Source organism: Prionailurus bengalensis, chromosome B1 (genome assembly GCF_016509475.1).
Source record: "Prionailurus bengalensis isolate Pbe53 chromosome B1, Fcat_Pben_1.1_paternal_pri, whole genome shotgun sequence".
NCBI lineage: Eukaryota > Metazoa > Chordata > Mammalia > Carnivora > Felidae > Prionailurus > Prionailurus bengalensis.
The window spans coordinates 59,930,505-59,947,421 of NC_057344.1; the positions used below are offsets into that span (position 1 = coordinate 59,930,505).

At 39.2% G+C, this 16,917-nt stretch overlaps 1 protein-coding gene across 5 annotated transcripts in view; it reads right to left on the minus strand.

Moving 5' to 3' along the window:
* Window positions 1–16,917, minus strand: part of PALLD (palladin, cytoskeletal associated protein) — a 409,470-nt gene that overhangs the window by 231,534 nt on the left and 161,019 nt on the right. For all 5 annotated transcript variants that reach the window (XM_043565870.1, XM_043565862.1, XM_043565886.1 and 2 more), the window contains one exon: window positions 7,121–7,299. In XM_043565870.1, the coding sequence (XP_043421805.1) occupies window positions 7,121–7,299 (179 nt within the window). The remainder of the gene's footprint in view (window positions 1–7,120; window positions 7,300–16,917) is intronic.

Sequence of the window (16,917 nt, forward strand, 5' to 3'; positions counted from 1 at the left end):
TAACAGAATGAAAGAGCAGCACAACTGGCCAACTATCACAAACAGATGACAGAGGGGCACCTGGGTGGCACAGTCGGTGGGGCTCTTGGTCTTGACTCAGGTGGTGACCTCGCAGTTTGTGAGTTCGAGCCCCTTGTGGGGCTCTGGCTGGTGGCACAGAGCCTGCTTGGGATTCTGTCTCTCTTCCTTTCTGCCCCTCCCCCGCTTGTGTGCAAGCTCTCTCAAAATTAAAAAAATTTTTTTTTTTAAATAGGTGATAGAGATGGAAGGAGGAGGAGGTATGGGAAGGGAACTGGGGAAACATGAGCAAAAATCAGTAGACTCCATTACCAGAAAATCATGGGTCATCTGAGATCAATTTTACTAGAGTCGCTGGAGTTTCAAAGAGGGAGAGAGTAGCAAAAGTCCTACAGAAGTTATCACAGATGCTCTCAAAGTGGATAGAAATTGGGGACACCAATAGCTGTTTTTCATCTGATTCCAAACATTTAATAAATCTTAAAAATAAAATCCCCTGATTATCTACTTAGAAAGTCTTTCTTTTTTTCAAATTCCTTTTTTTCCAGCTGATTTTCAGAGAAAGGTAAAGGGCCAAAAAGGTTTCAACCCCTAGAAAAGAAAACCTTTGCTAGTTTTTGCACACCTGTCCAACCCTCGTGAAATCTCAAAGTCACCTTGTGTCTCAGGTGTCAGAGCAGCTCTTGCAGATGGTGGTGGATCAAATCTCCCTCTCTGTGCCAGCAAGTTCCCTTCCCCCCTCAAGGATTCTTCCCTCCTTCTCTCCTTCCGTCTCCTCCCTTTGGTCATCTGCTTTGCACCTGCTAGTCAGGAAAGGACATTCCTGTCTCTGGTTAACATTTTCATATTCATCAAAACACCACTTTCAGTTTTTGATGGAAGCTCCAGTCTGACATGTTCCAGAACTTAAAATTACTATCCATCTATCTGTTCATCAGCCTAAATGCTATTTCTATATTGCTCCCCACACAGAAGGAGAGAATCAAATGCCCATGATCTCTGCTCTATTCTGAAGATACAAGTGCCAGTGCAAATGTCACAAAAATACACCTGCTATCTTGCCTTTAAAAGGTGTTCTCTTTTCACTTAAAGAACGTACCCTATTTAATACTTCCTCATAGGAAAAGACCCAGAAAATGCCCAATAGCAAAAATTAAAGAAAAAAAAATCATTTGGAATACCACCACTCAAGATACTTTGGGGTATATCCTTCCAAAGTCTTCCAAAGTCTGTCTAAAAATGCATAAACATTTTTAAAAGATGATGTTATGCATATTGCTAAGTTATTGCTCGTTCCCCCTACTCAATACATTGTGAAACACCTTTGGGATTTCTGACATCCCAATGGTGTGGGATGTGGGATTCTGACATCAGAAACCTACTTTATAATTTTCTAATGGCTGCTTTAAATACACATGAGCAGCTTTACAATAATTTTATCTCTGCACTAGGAATGGATATATTATTTCCACTTTTAAGTATTTTCCTAGAAAGGTGTGTAGAATAGCAATACATCAAGATGCCCATTTGCCTCACCCTCATGAAAACACTAGGTTTTCATTGTTTTTGTCTATTTGGCATCTTCCTTGATGAAGGAAAAAAAAAGCCACATTTCTAGGTGGAAGCAAGCTGGAAGTAAATGATACAGCTTCAACTTCGGCAAACAGGAAGTCTTCATGAAAGCAAGTATCAACCATTTGAAGATATATATTCACATATTAAATGTATATTTGAGACCTTGAGAGACTTTAGTGAAACCAGCCTCACAGAGAAACTCCTGGAGTTCAGCCCGTGTGCATATTCTGCCTTTCAAAATTTAAGGAGTGACTATACTCTGTCCCCATACGACTTACTCATTTTCTCCCTCCCTACTCTCTCAGTTGCTATAATCACCAGTGCAGCAATAATCATTTAAGACTCAGATAAGACCAACGGAAACAATGCCAAGGATTTAAAATTTTATAAATGATGAATGACAAAAAGACATTAAAATGAGTTTTAAAGATTGTTTAATGCCATGGGTAGATGTTTGTGACAGGTTAAATTTAAAACAAGGTACAAAGGAGCATGTAGAGTAAACTATACACATACAGGATAAAGACTGGAAAGATCGAAATATTGAGAGTAACCGTCACAGAGCAGTAGCATTACCCTTGATTTTTATACCTTCCTTTTATGTGTGTGTTTTCAGTTTCTAAAAATAAAAATGTGCTATTTTTATAATAGTAATCATAGCTCACACTCTGTATCAAAGCACTGCTCTCAATCCTTATAGCAATCCAATTTTCTCCCAGAGGAGATGGAGGAAATGAAGCATAGAGCCACTGAAAAACTGTTCAAGGTCATGGAACTAGAAGCTAAGCTAGCCAGAAAATATTATAGAAACATTTAAAAATAAATAATGTGAAAAATGGCCAAGGCTGTGCTTAGATCCCTTCAGCTTCTCTTAGTGTATTTTTAATTTTTTTAGGACATTTATTTATATTTGAAACAGAGAGAGACAGAGCATGAGCAGGGGAAGGGTAGAGAGAGAGGGAAATGGAGAATCCGAAGCAGGCTCCAGGCTGAGCCATCAGCACAGAGCCCGATGTGGGATTCAAACTTACTAACTGTGAGATCATCACCTGAGCCGAAGTCGGATGCCCAGCTGACTGAGCCACCCAGGTGCCCCTTAGTGTATTTTTAAAATCCAGGAGAAGAAACCATGTACTCAGAAGGGCTTTACCCTGCTGAGATCAACAGGAGCCATTACTCATACAACATCTCAGCATGTTTCAAAATGTCCCTTAAAAGGGGCACATGTTTTACCTGATTACTCGAAGCACTGAGAACCTATAAATGTCACACGAGATCTGCCACGGTGCATTACACTCGCTCAAGTATCCCTGCCTCTTCCCCACATTCCTGCCCTCCTCTCCGTCCAACTCCTACAAGGTCAGGTTTCATTCCACTTCCTTCATCCCACATTTCAGGACCAGCATCCTATCCCGCCTTCTTTGCAGTTCCTAAAGCTGTACTGATCTGTGTAACCCATTTTACAATCAGAAGAGGGTGACAATGATGGAAACTGGAGGTGTCTGGATTTCACATGCTGACATTTACCTTTCCTATTTATATTACGAATTTAAGATTATCTCTTTGCCATCTAGTCCTGGAGGGTACCCCCCTCACCATCTAGGCCAGATGTGGGCCAGATTCCATCTCCTTTCTCCTTTTCCAAGACTTTGGTCTCATTATTTCTTGCCCTTCTACACGATCTAGGTTTTCCCTCTTGGATTATTTGCATTAGCATAGGATACATACTCTAGTTATTTTGGTATGAAAACAAATAAGCAAAGTGAAAGAAAAAAAAAAATCTTTTTTACCCCACAGTTCTTCCCAGATTCTGGCTCACACCTCTGCTGATGGTTGAACAAAACTTCCCCAACATGATCTATTATTTGTTGCTTCTCTTCGTATATTTTGCACACATTTTCTCAACTCATTCCTTTTGACCGTTGCGCTCTCCAGATTCCCCAAACCCCTCTTGTTAAAATCACCAACAACATCCACAGTTGCTGAACCCAGTGGTTTCCTCCTTGTCCTCATCTCATTTGGGCTCTCAAGCATCTGGAGAGCGAGCTGGCATCGTCCTCTCTCCCGAAACATGTCTTCTGCCTCCTCTTACACCACTCTGACTAGTTTCTCTCCCATCCCAGGGCCATCCTCTTGGAAGTTCAACATGTAGGAAAGATTATCCCAGGCGCAGACTGAGATTTAAGCTGTAATTTATTTTGTGTCATTCTAAAACTTGCTGCAGAAGACAGTGAAATTTAGACAGTTTCCAACCACTACATTAAGTTTTTAGAGGTTTTGTTGAGACTCTGAAGTTCTATAAAAAAACGTCCTACCCTCAGTAGATCCTGCAAATGACTGCATGCTGACACAGTAATAGCAGCGTGGCTTAGGATACAATTCAGTAGGGATATGTCTGAGTCTAATTCAGTGCTGGAATGAGTACATATAAAAATTTCTTACTTTCGGTCATAATATGAGCGTAAGAATTTATGTGAAATTCTCCTCTATTACATGTAATTGTTCTTTGGGATGAAACTACACAAAAATCTCATTTTTTTCCCTGTGAATTATGATCCAAACTTTACAAGGCCAAGGAGCCAGTTTTCTGAAGTACCTTGTATTAGGCTTAGGAGACTAACTCCTGATGGATCTTTATTCTTGCTCTGCCCAGGTCCCTCACCCTCTCCTCACACACAGTCTGTCTGAACTCACAGATACCTGCTGGCTGGTTGGCTAAGTAAGTCCACTGTTACAGCGCACTGGGAAAAAATCCATTATCTTTGTTAAAGTCCTGGCACGGTATATAGAACCAGAGATTACTTCTCACATATTGATAAGTTATCCAAATGATTTCAAAGGCAGAAGTGGACCGGCAGTTCAGGAGCTTCCATACAGAAGAGCCCAATTTTTTTTTTTCCCAAATATATGAAGTTTATTGTCAAATTGGTTTCCATACAACACCCAGTGCTCATCCCAAAAGGTGCCCTCCTCAATACTCATCACCCACCCTCTCCTCCCTCCCACCCCCCATCAACCCTCAGTTTGTTCTCAGTTTTTAAGAGTCTCTTATGCTTTGGCTCTCTTCCACTCTGACCACTTTTTTCTTTCCTTCCCCTCCCCCATGGGTTTCTGTTAAGTTTCTCAGGATCCACATAAGAGTGAAACCATATGGTATCTGTCTTTCTCTGTATGGCTTATTTCACTTAGTGTAACACTCTCCAGTTCCATCCATGTTGCTACAAAGGGCCATATTTCATTCTTTCTCATTGCCACGTAGTACTCCATTGTGTATATAAACCACAATCTTTTTTTATCCATTCATCAGTTGATGGGCATTTAGGCTCAGAAGAGCCCAATTTACTGAAATAAAAATAAAGACTGTGGTGGGAATGTTTTGGGTCTACCAGAGTTAGATATCAAAACTGATTTTAGAGGTAGAGAAATATTTCCTTCATTGTATGAAAAGTAGGTTTATCTTACATATCTTCCAGTTAACCTTTTTAAGCTAATCTGTATCCCTGCAACACTGGATACATTTTTATTATATCACTTATTATAACATCACTTAGAGTCTGGTTATTTTTTTTTTTTTTTAACGTTCCCATCTCTGCTGTTAGATTGGGAACTCCTTGATACTTGAAGAATGGGTCTTAATCATGTTTGTACCTGCATTATCTGACCACAGTAGGACATTAAATGCAGGCTGAAATGATCTGGTAGTCTATTCAACTGCATGTGATTTCACATAACACCTATAGTATAACAGCAATAAACTCTAAAATTCACCATTTTTCACCATATTTTACCATATTTCACCATATTTTAGCAAAGCTAAAAGCAAATAAAGCATTGAATTTTAAGAGGCTCTATCTGAAGTCGGATTTAGAAGACAAATCTGATCATCCTTAGCAAACAGGTTTCTTATGCAAGTTTAAGTTCCCTTCATTGCATTCTAAAATACTTTACCATGTTTGCCACACAGCCCACCCATGGCTAAAACTGTGAACTTATTAAATTTTAAGTCTTTTTGTCATTCATTTAGCACTCTGAAACATGTATGACACAGTGGTTAAAAATCTGGGCCCTGGAGCAAGACTGCTTGGGTTCAAATCTCCAGGGGGCTTTGCAAGAGTCGCTTTAATCTCTCTGGGTCTCAGTTCACCATTTATAAAAAGGAGATACTGTACTAATAATATCTCATGGGCTTACAGAGAGGTTTTGATCATTATGCATGAGTATGTACACACTTATAAATGCCATGTAAATATTATTTATTGTTCTATAAAAAGTGTTTGCTTTCATTAACAGGGCAAGGTCCCTTGAGCTCACAGATATTCAAAGACAGTGCAGAGGATCCTTTTACTGAAAGTAAAGATACACACTTTTAGTCAGTGGTAATAGTTCCTCTAAAATTTCTTTCGTCAATTCTTGAAAGAGTCACAAATTATGATTCATATCTTGATTTCTTCTACTTTAAATAATAAAGAAATTTAGTGATGTTAAACAGTTAAAAAAAACATAAAAAGATGAAAAGTTCATGAAGACCTCAAGGATCTTTTTTTTGCATTTTAACTACTATTTTCTCTTCTGATTTTTTTTTGAGAGAGAGAATATAAGAGGGAAAGAGATAAAGAGAGAGACAGAGAGAGAGAGAGCCCACACGCAAGCAGGGGAGGGTCAAAAGGACCCAGACAGAGAATCCTGAGGGAATAAGGGCTGGATCTCAGGATCTCACTACTGTGAGATCATGACCTGAGCTTAAATCAAGACTCGGACGCTTAAGTGGCTGAGCCACCCAGACTCCCCTTAACTACTACTCTGAAAAGCAACCAATTAACAGAGTACTCACCAATTTATGGATATAGAAACAAAACATATACTGTGGGTGCTTAAAACGTTTCCAACTTAAATTATAGGTATTGATCAAAATCCAATAATAGTGTAAAACTATATACTTTCACGTCAAGCTTTCTAATTCCCCACAGGCTGAATCTTGTCAAGAACAAAAGAAATATTCTACTCTCTGCCTACCCGTTTTCTAATACAACACTGATCCTTGAAGTTTTTTCATCCTGCGATTGCAAGTTCACAATACATTTAGCTGGAATAACGGAATTTCACAAAAGAGGCAAAAATTCTAGAATTGAATACAAATGAGAACATTTAAAAATATTCAATCATTTAGCATTCCCATGAATGATTTCCCAAGTCATTTATAGTTTAACTCTATCTGGTTGATAGACACGGTTTTTCTAGATGTTCCCATTCTCTCTTCACTAGAGAAATCAAAAATGAGTTAGACACTTTACATTTTAAGTAAATTCAAGTTAACGCAGCTGAAATGTTTTCAATTAAAAGGAACAAATATTGACATTAGCTGATGTATGCCCAAGTGTCAGACTGTTCATTATAAAATTCTCAGGAGAAATGAGGTTTGAATCACAACGCCATTATGCTGTTTGCATTGGGAAAGCATGTTCACAGGGAAGCTCTACTCAAGCTATCAGACTCCAACCACCCCTTTAAATCATGCACCTCTCCTTACCTTCGATGAACACCTCGGCAGATGTTGTGTCTGAGCCGCTGGGGTTTGTAGCCAGACAGGTATAGCGACCTGTGTCGTCCTCAAAGGCCTCTGCTATGACCAGGGTGTGGAGGTCCCCACCCTCACAGCGGATCTGAATGTCGGGAGTGTCCTGTAGCTCCTTCCCCTCACAGAACCATCTGCAGGCCAAATGGAGGTCAAAGGGCAGGAGAGAAAAAGGAAATGGTGATGTTTAAAACAATAAAGCAGAAGTGAAAGGCTGTAATAAGATGCTTGTTTGATTAAAAGAAAAAAAAAAGATCTGTGCTGATGTTACTGAGGGAAACCTTAGAGACTGTGAAATTAATGACTAGACATTGCCCATAGGTTTTCTTTGTAAAGCATCTTGTACATTTTATCAACTTCAAAATAAGGGATATCACCAAACTTGAAAGACCGTTTTAGTTACAAAATAAAAGGAACAGAAATTCAAAGTGTCTTCTTATAAAATGTTTTATCGTAGATGCCTCTTACAACTTTATGATTCTTACCTAAAGAAAAATATGAAATCTAAACATTATGCTCAAAATATCTAATGTATCAGGGGAAACTAGTCATCATGTTGAAAAATCGTAGGCAGCACTATTTTTGTTGACCCTAAGACTCCCGATCAGCTGAGCAATAGCAGATTTAATGGCTTCCACATTTCTGGTATTTACAAACCTTTCTAGCAGACTGCCTGGCCTCCACGAGGTAGAGAGATGCTGGATGTGCTGTAATTCATTCTTGCTGGTCAGCACTTTTCCTCTCCCAAACAACCAGGACCTGGGTGTAAGAGGCTGCAGGCTGCCAGACTGTTTTAGCACATGCTCTCTCTCTCACACACTTGCCTTATTCCCCCAGCACCTCATACTCTCAACAGGATTTTCACAAAAAAAAAACATGAAGCTGCCCTAAAACCTCCCCTAAATGTGATTTATTTTTAAAGAAATATGTAGGAATGTACCACTTGCAACCAAAAGCAATGAAGTCTCTGGGACAGTATTGTCCGCTTACCTCTTAATCAGCACTCAGATTTCCTCTGAGTCTCATATTCTATGAAATTCTTTGGACTTTGCGTCCTTTTATAAAAATAGGGCATCAGAGACTTTTTTCTATATTGAGATAGAATATAGGTATTTATATTTAATCTGAAAATAAAACCAGTTTACTAATACTACTCAGGGGATTAATTCCCGGAACTTAAAAATTAAATACAGGTTAGTCATAAAGGAACAGATAAGACTTTGGGAATTAGAAAACATTTACCACCACCACTCAGCCCAACAGAGCATCCTCAGCAACAACACACACACTACTTCTGAGACTGTTGAGAAGGGCAGGATTTCTTGATTCTAGGGCATTTTCTCATTTCCTGTGTCTTCATACAGTCCTAGAGAACATTCCAGCCTAGAGCCAGCTTCCACTTCATTCTATCCTGTTCTCTTTCCATAGTCCCAGACCAGATCTTCACCCATGAGAACTGACTGTGGATTAAGTTGATTTCCCCATCTGCAGTAAACTATAGATTCTTTCTCTATTCTATATCAGATTAAAGCTCTTCCCTACATACATCAGTCTTTCAACTTCAGACCTGTCATTGAAGCCATTCATATACCTGGCCCTGATTTTATTTTTTTATCATTTTCCTATACTAACCCTCTGCTTCTATTAAATATTTGCATGAATTTATTATTTCCTACATAGTCCTCATGTATCACTTGCTGATTTTCCTTTGCCTATCCTTTCCCTTCCTTGGGATTCTCTCCTCCCCTCTTCATTAAACCCACCTAGGAACCACTCTTCCTCATAGTCAAGCTATAGGCTCCTGTAACAGACTAAATTCTACTGAACACATGCTTGCTGGGCACCTTCCATGTGGAAGGCACTACATTACATCCTACAGGTAATGCCTGGTAAACTCTGCAACTAGTTGAGTTTATACTGTCAATAAGTGTCCTTATCTCCCATGGAAAAGATACAAACGAACATTTGGATGTAAAGTTAAGCATCATAAGTACAGTGGAGGTTTAAGAGAAGGAAAGAGTAACTGCTTTGGTTAGATATGCTTCATAAGGAGACCTCTGCCTCGTACTCGAGGAGTGTGATATCTGGTCCTCTAACTCCTGGGTCAGCAAACCTACAGCCTGCAGCCCCCATAACCTGTTTTTGTATGGCCCATGAGCTGAGAATGTTTTTCAGATTTTTAAAATTTTTAAGAAAGAGGATAAACTTGTGATATATGCAAATCATAGAATGTCCAAATGTCAGAGTCTATCAAGTTTTTTTGGGAACACTGCCATGCTCGTTCACTAACTCATGGTCTCTGGCTGCTTTTGCATTACAGTGACAGAGTTGAGTAGTTGCATCAGAGCACATGGCCCACAAATCCTAAAATATTTACTATCTGGACTTTATAGAAAAACTTTGCCAACTCCTGCTCTAACTTCTTGCTCCTCAAAGTGTGATCCTTGGACCAGCCGCATCAGCATCATTTGGGAGTTTATGAGAAATGCAGAATCTTGATCCTCATCCCAAATCTACTCCCGTCAGTTCAGATCCTCCAGGAAACTCATGTGCATGCAAAGGTTAAGCAGTTCTGGCCTTTTAGGTTTTGACCATGCTAACCTGCATCACTGGGTCCTGGCTTTCCCTCTAGGATGCTCATTTCTTTAATATAGCAACTGTATTTGATGGGTCTTGTACCTCCAGTCCCTTGCACAAAAATGCATGTAGAATTACGTTCTGTTTCTCCTACCTCTGTACTAAACACATTTGAACATCTTTCCTTTGACAGTTGATCACATAGCACTTTGTGATAGCTTCTATACTATTTCCTCATACTGTTATTTGAGGCCTCCTGTATTCGTGCTTTATTTTCCCACCTAGGAAATAGGCTTCCTCATGGCAGAAAAAAATTCTTAACTTTTTTTATTGATCCATTGTGTACTGTATACTTGATGCTTTCAAAATACTATCTGCCACTTGTTATTCTGGAATATGCTTTCCATGAAAAACCCAACAGTGAAGGATCTATGGACTACTAGATCTGGAAGATGCTATGTATTCTGTCTCACTTCTTGGTGTCTGCAATTCCCATTTTCTCATTAAAGGCCCAGAAAGTCTTGCGGAAAATAAATTTAACGCTGTCTAATCTAGTATTTACTCAATTTATTTGACCATGAGATTCTTTCTAAATTTAGCATCTACTTTCTGAGTGTATGTTGCAGAATGCTTTCTAGCATACTTATCCCATACAATCTGTAGTTTTTGAAAAATGAATTAAGACCAATTATAACCTGAGCAATGATGATACGTATACGGCTGAAGACACTAATCTGTAAGCACAATAAAATACTTGAAATATACTTTAAAAATGGCAGAAGGAGTAAGGCAACAAATGCATTTTCTGCAACGGTCTATTTTGTCTTCTGAGATGGTTCACCCTTGTCTTCAACAATTGCATATGGTGACACGGTTGGTGCTTTGCTTACAAACCATTAGACTGATCTGCTTCTTGCTTTCTAAACACTAATGCTATTTGTTCTCCAGCTCCATGAATAAAATTTAAAAAGCATCTCTGATTGTAAAATACAGAAGACCTGGTGCAGAGAAAAGATGAAATTTGTCCCATTTCAGCATTAAGTACAATAATGAATGTGAGTCATTTATATTGCTTTGACACTCAGGAAAGTCAGATTGTTACTGATATTAAGTACCTGTCAAGTGACCAGTTCTATGTTGTTAAAATGTGGTTAAGATAGGGTGTGACTCAAGAGGGGGGGAAACTGCAAATATTTAGATGGCAGACTCCCTGTAGCAACAAGAAGGGCAGCGTGGTTCCTGGCCAATATTTAGATAAATGTGTTTAATTTATGATTGGAACCATTTGCACGCTGGAGCCAGCAAGGGCCTAGCAGAGGCTCAACTGTGACTTTAGGGAAGTTAGCTAGCCTTCCTGGTTCCGGTTCCTCATATATATGAGAACATGAGACTTTATAGCTGTAAAATTTCATGATTCTAAGGTTCTTGGTGAAATGGAAGGGTTTTATATTTAGGACTACATTTGAAGTCTTTCCAGAAGTGATACAGAAAACTCTTTGATGAAAGGTCCAAGTAATTAAATATACTAAATATAATAGCACTTCTAAGATTATATACCCACATTGGGTCCTTAAATGTGTCAAGGGACTTAGCACTTGTCTTTATCACTACTGTGGTACTTGACTTCCAACATTCTATTGAAATCTGTTCTTCATGTGCCTCTCTATCCTACGAGAATACAACTTTTCCCAGGGTAGAGGCCTGGCCTTTTTAACTTATAAGCATACTATATGTTCCAGCACAATGTTTGGTATATGGAATGTATTAATCATACCTTTTTGTTTTCTGTAATTCTGAGGCTTTGACATCTGGGCCTTGCTGATCCCAGAAAGACCAGCCCTCCCAGAGCTGGCCCATTCTTCACAACGGTAAATGACTCCTCTGGGTGCACATTCCATATGAAAGCTAATCCTTCCAGAGCCACATTCCTACCACCCCTTCTATTGGGCTCTCACACTCAGGGACACAATTGCCCTACTCTAATCACCCCAGGGCCAGAGAGCAAAACACTAGGAGCAGCCCCTATGCCCAGGAGTTCCCTGTGATTATTCAAACTAGCCAATCTTAAATCTGCTTACCCTGCTTCACCTGTTCCTACCTGCAGAAAATCCATAAAAGCTCTTACCCATGCTTCCCTCTCCTAGGGGATACCTGGTGATTCCCCTGTGTTCCCCCATGGTGTAGCTCCTTAATCTTGGGAACCATGAAAAACTATCTTTCAATGGCAGTCCTGTCCTAGTCTATTGGCCTTACCATCCCTGATATAAAATGCAGGTTTTGGGGGCGCCTGGGTGGCGCAGTCAGTTGAGCATCCGACTTCAGCCAGGTCATGATCTCGCGGTCCTTGAGTTCGAGCCCCGCGTCAGGCTCTGGGCTGATGGCTCAGAGCCTGGAGCCTGTTTCCGATTCTGTGTCTCCCTCTCTCTCTGCCCCTCCCCCATTCATGCTCTGTCTCTCTCTGTCCCAAAAATAAATAAACGTTGAAAAAAAAAAAAGATAAAATGCAGGTTTTGTTATTATTCTTTTAAATGTTTACTTTTCGGGGGCGGGGGGAGGGGGCAGAGAGAGAGGAGACACAGAATCTGAAACAGCTCCAGGCTCTGAGCTGTCAGCACAGAGCCAAACGCAGGGCTCAAACTCGGGAATGGCAAGACCATGACCTAGGCTGACGTTGGATGCTTAATCAACTGAGCCACCCAGACACCCCATAAAACCTACATTTTTTTTTAAAGTTTATTTTTGACAGAGAGAGACAGAGACAGAGACATAGAGACAGAGCATGAGTGGGGGAGGGGCAGAGAGAGGGAGACACAATCTGAAGCAGGCTCCAGGCTCTGAGCTGTCAGCACAGAGCCCGATGCAGGGCTCGAACTCACAAACTGTGAGATCATGACCTGAACCGAAGTTGGATGCTCAACTGACTGAGCCACCCAGGCACCCCAAAACCTACATTTTAAAGCACTGAACTGATCAAAGAATTAGATTACACATGAAGAAAGGACTGAACCAATAGTTGAAATAATACCTATTACAGTTTTTGCCTTAAGGCATATAGAGAGATGTCTATCTACCCTCACTTGCTCATACCGAAGTACATCTTAAAAATACAAAATTAAACTCAAAATCATCTACTTCAAAACAGGAAATCAGCATTGTTTGATTCTTTATGTAATAGACAAAATACAAATCACTTTCTTGCCTAACCTAAGAGAATCCTGGAGATTTAAAGTACTGGTGCAACAAAGGAGATGAATGAGATGTACACATGGCATGTTTGTTTTGCTAAGTTTCTTGAAGGTCATACTTCTATCAGCTTTCTGGAAAGGACTTGAGACATTCAGTATTCTTTAAAGAACAGGTAAAAGGTCTGTTGATTCTATTCTAACCTGAAATTTTTCCTATCTTACATTCTGGTTGCCAGTACAGTTTAGGAAAGGCAATACTGGTGTGGCAAGCCAGAAAAGAGAACAAAAACACAGGTCTGGTAAATGCATGGAACAGGTAATGACACTGTGTTCTTTGCATACCCTGTGGCAGACATCTCTAATTGGTCGGAATATTCTTTGCTAGCGAAACTGGAGGTCTCAGAATTCTCAGCATGGCTGTTTGGGCAGGCAGGGTACAAAGCAACTGAAGTTGAAGTCTTCTGAAACAAAACACATTTGCCATACTCAGTGTGGTGCCTTCTTGGAAGATACATTTTTCCCTTTCTTCCAGGTCCTGGAAGCTGTTTCTATTGTAAGAGTGGGGAGAGGGTTTGGTGGAGAGAGAACGCGTGTGGAAGTGTGTAATATAGCTGGGAGAGTCTACTTAGGTAAAGTTCCACTGAAAGACACCCCTGGACTTTTTTTTCCATTCTATTCATTACACCTGGAAGTCATTTAACTAGTGCATAAAACACTGGTTAGTATATTGGAAAATCAAAATGCTAATTATCTACATTCCCATTCTGTACTTCTAATAAATTTCAACTTGAATCAGACCTTGTCCATACTTCAACTATTAAATGGTTAAAATATATAACTACAATCTCATAGTTAGGATGAGGATACAATATTTGGGAACCATGATAGTCATAAGGACTTATATAAATTCAAATCGAGAGAGTAAATACGTATATATTTAATGCCTATTTTATGCCATGCACTTGGTAAATATGGCCTTATTTCCCTCAAAACCTTGTGGAGTAGTTCTCATTTTATCTTTAGATAACGGCTACTCTTATTTATGTATAGAAATTTAAAAAGGAAACAATGTGGATAATTAAATCCGGATAATCTTCACAATTTCATTTTCTTTAATACATTTAGTTTCATCTTTCATCAAACTTTTTATTATAGCTATAAACAAATTTTAGCAAGTTTTACAGATTCTTCCCCTCTAATCTGGTGGAGCTAAGCAACCATGTGATTGCCATGTGATGGGGAGCTAAGGCGCAAACACTGAAAATTAGTGGAGTAAATCTCTATTCAAAAGAATTAAGAGTTGCTCGTATAGGAGTAAGCCAGTTGAGACTGATTGTCAGATTCCAAGGTCATAAACAGGGCATGAAAACAATCTTGCATTAATGGGAAATAAAATGTAAAAAGGATTAGGAGATAGTCATATTCATTCATTCATCAATCATTTATTCATTCATCAAGGGGTTGATGGCACCTCAACTCCAATCTAGGAATTCCTCGAGGGTACCAATGTCAGCTAAATTGGATTTCTTATTTCATGAGGTCAGTGCTAGGCAAATAGAGAAGAAAACCCAACTATAGACCTAGGAAATACTGAATACACTTCATCGAATGAACAGAGGCTCTTCTATCACATGGAAGCACGTATGGCTTTCAAAAATTTTTAAAAATTGGCTATACCTTGATACATATAGATTAGAGGTTAGTTTTGGATAGAATACTTAGGTTAAACTTAGTTTATTAGAGAGGGGATAATGTTGATGAACTTTACAAGACTGGAATTTTTTTTGTTCATAAGAGATGACAGAGAAAAAAGGATCATAGTATTTAAAGGTCTGTAAGATGGCACATTTCTTTATATTACTCGTGCTGGGATTTTTTTTTTTGAAATCTACATTGTTTTAATAGATATATTTCTTCTTGTTGCATGTCTTTTTTTTTCCGAAATTTTCAGACATTCCAGACTAAAAATGAGACAGTGCCAAAAATTCAAGGATCATATTATAGCACCAGCAGGATATGGCAGGATTGAAATTCAAGAAGGTGTTTTACATAGAAACGTTCAATATTTAATTGTTCACTTTCTAAAATTTCAAGGTGAGGTCAAATGTAACCTCTGATTTGGTTAGAGTTCGACTGTTGGAAGAGAGTGGCTGTATCTGACTGCAGTCACAGGAACTGCTTTGGTTAAGGATCAAAAGGGGTCACAAGGGTAACTAAAATCAGGGGGATCACAGCTGCTTCTGAACAAGAGACCTCCTTTGAAAACCAACAATCGTTTCCATTCTTGGGCAGTGTAAGAAAATTTTTAAGTTGACCTCTCTGATGTGGCCTTCCTTTTTTTCTTCTCTTAGGACCCTGGCAACTGGCAGTGAGGCTCAGAACTGTATTTAGGAGTGGGATACACATGTGGGAAAGCCCAGAACACTCTGGTTCTCCAAAACAGGACAATACTATTGATTTTTATGATAATAAATTCAACTGTTAAATGGAAGGGACTAGCAAATCCACAGGCAAAGTGGAATATGTACTACCCAGCATGATATACTAATACTTTATGTTTAAAAAAATCACATATGGCATCGCTTGGTTTAACCGTTGACTAGTACTATCTATTCCACACACAAACAGAAATACAGATTTTATGATTGACAGCTTCAATATCTTTCTCATTTTGAACCACAACTATGTATTGTGGAAATTTTCTGTGCCCTGCATTTTATTTTTTTTTTTTAATTTTTTTTTCAACGTTTATTTATTTTTGGGACAGAGAGAGACAGAGCATGAACGGGGGAGGGGCAGAGAGAGAGGGAGACACAGAATCGGAAACAGGCTCCAGGCTCTGAGCCATCAGCCCAGAGCCTGACGCGGGGCTCGAACTCATGGACCGCGAGATCGTGACCTGGCTGAAGTCGGACGCTTAACCGACTGCGCCACCCAGGCGCCCCTGTGCCCTGCATTTTAAACATAAATTTTAAGATGGAAAAATCTGATTTATAAAATTTATAATGCTTCATCAACGAATCTTGGCTGATATTTTCCAACTCTAAGGAAAATGGTAAATCTTGAAAGCCAGTTAATAGAAAATTGAGTGCTTATTAAATAAAAGCCTTTAAGAATAGTTGAGTTTTCATTTTCTTCTCTAAGTCACGTTTCCTAATAGTCATGGAGAAACAAAGCAACTCCACTGATTTGTGCTTCCTACAAAAATTTATCTTCAAAGGGATAGCAATGATTATAGGAAGGCAAATTTAGCCTGCAGCTGCCCCTTTCTCCCTAAGTACAAGCAGCCACATGACTTCACAGAAGCACACGGTCAAAGAAAACTAAAGGTACTAGTTTTTAAGATGCTATTATAATGGAAATCAAGGGGCCGGGGTGGGGGGGGGGGACCAACGGAACAAAACCCAGAGACATCAGTGGTTCCACAAGGGGTTCTATTTTCTAGGTGTTCCTTTCTCCCAAAAGAATGACAGGAATGACAGTGCTCTCCCATGAAATGGGCATAAGTTCCCAATTTTGGTGATTGTCCAAGATGAATTTTATTTATGCCTGAGCTCAAAGTCAAGTCATCCGTAAATAGTGCATTTCATACATCCTCAATTAAACACCAATTAATTTTTATGGAGTATTTTTTGTCTTGTCACCAAGTATTTAATTTTTTACACATGTTCACATTAACCACAAGACACACCATGTTTATTCTGTCATGTGAATTTATAGGCAGACCAAAGTGAAATTAGGCCTTGTCTAAATTTACTATAGTTATCATTTCATGACTTCTTAGCTCAAAGGACAATAGCTAAATTTGTGTGGACAACAGATGTATTTTAACCTTCTGGTCAAAAAGAGACCAATAGGCTGAGTTTTTGAAATTCAAAGCCCAGGAAGTGATAAAATGGCCTTTGAACCAAAACCAGACTCATGTCTACCAATTTTTTCCTCTCATAATCATTTATCTCGTAAGAAAGAAAGATAAAGTAGAGAGAGGAG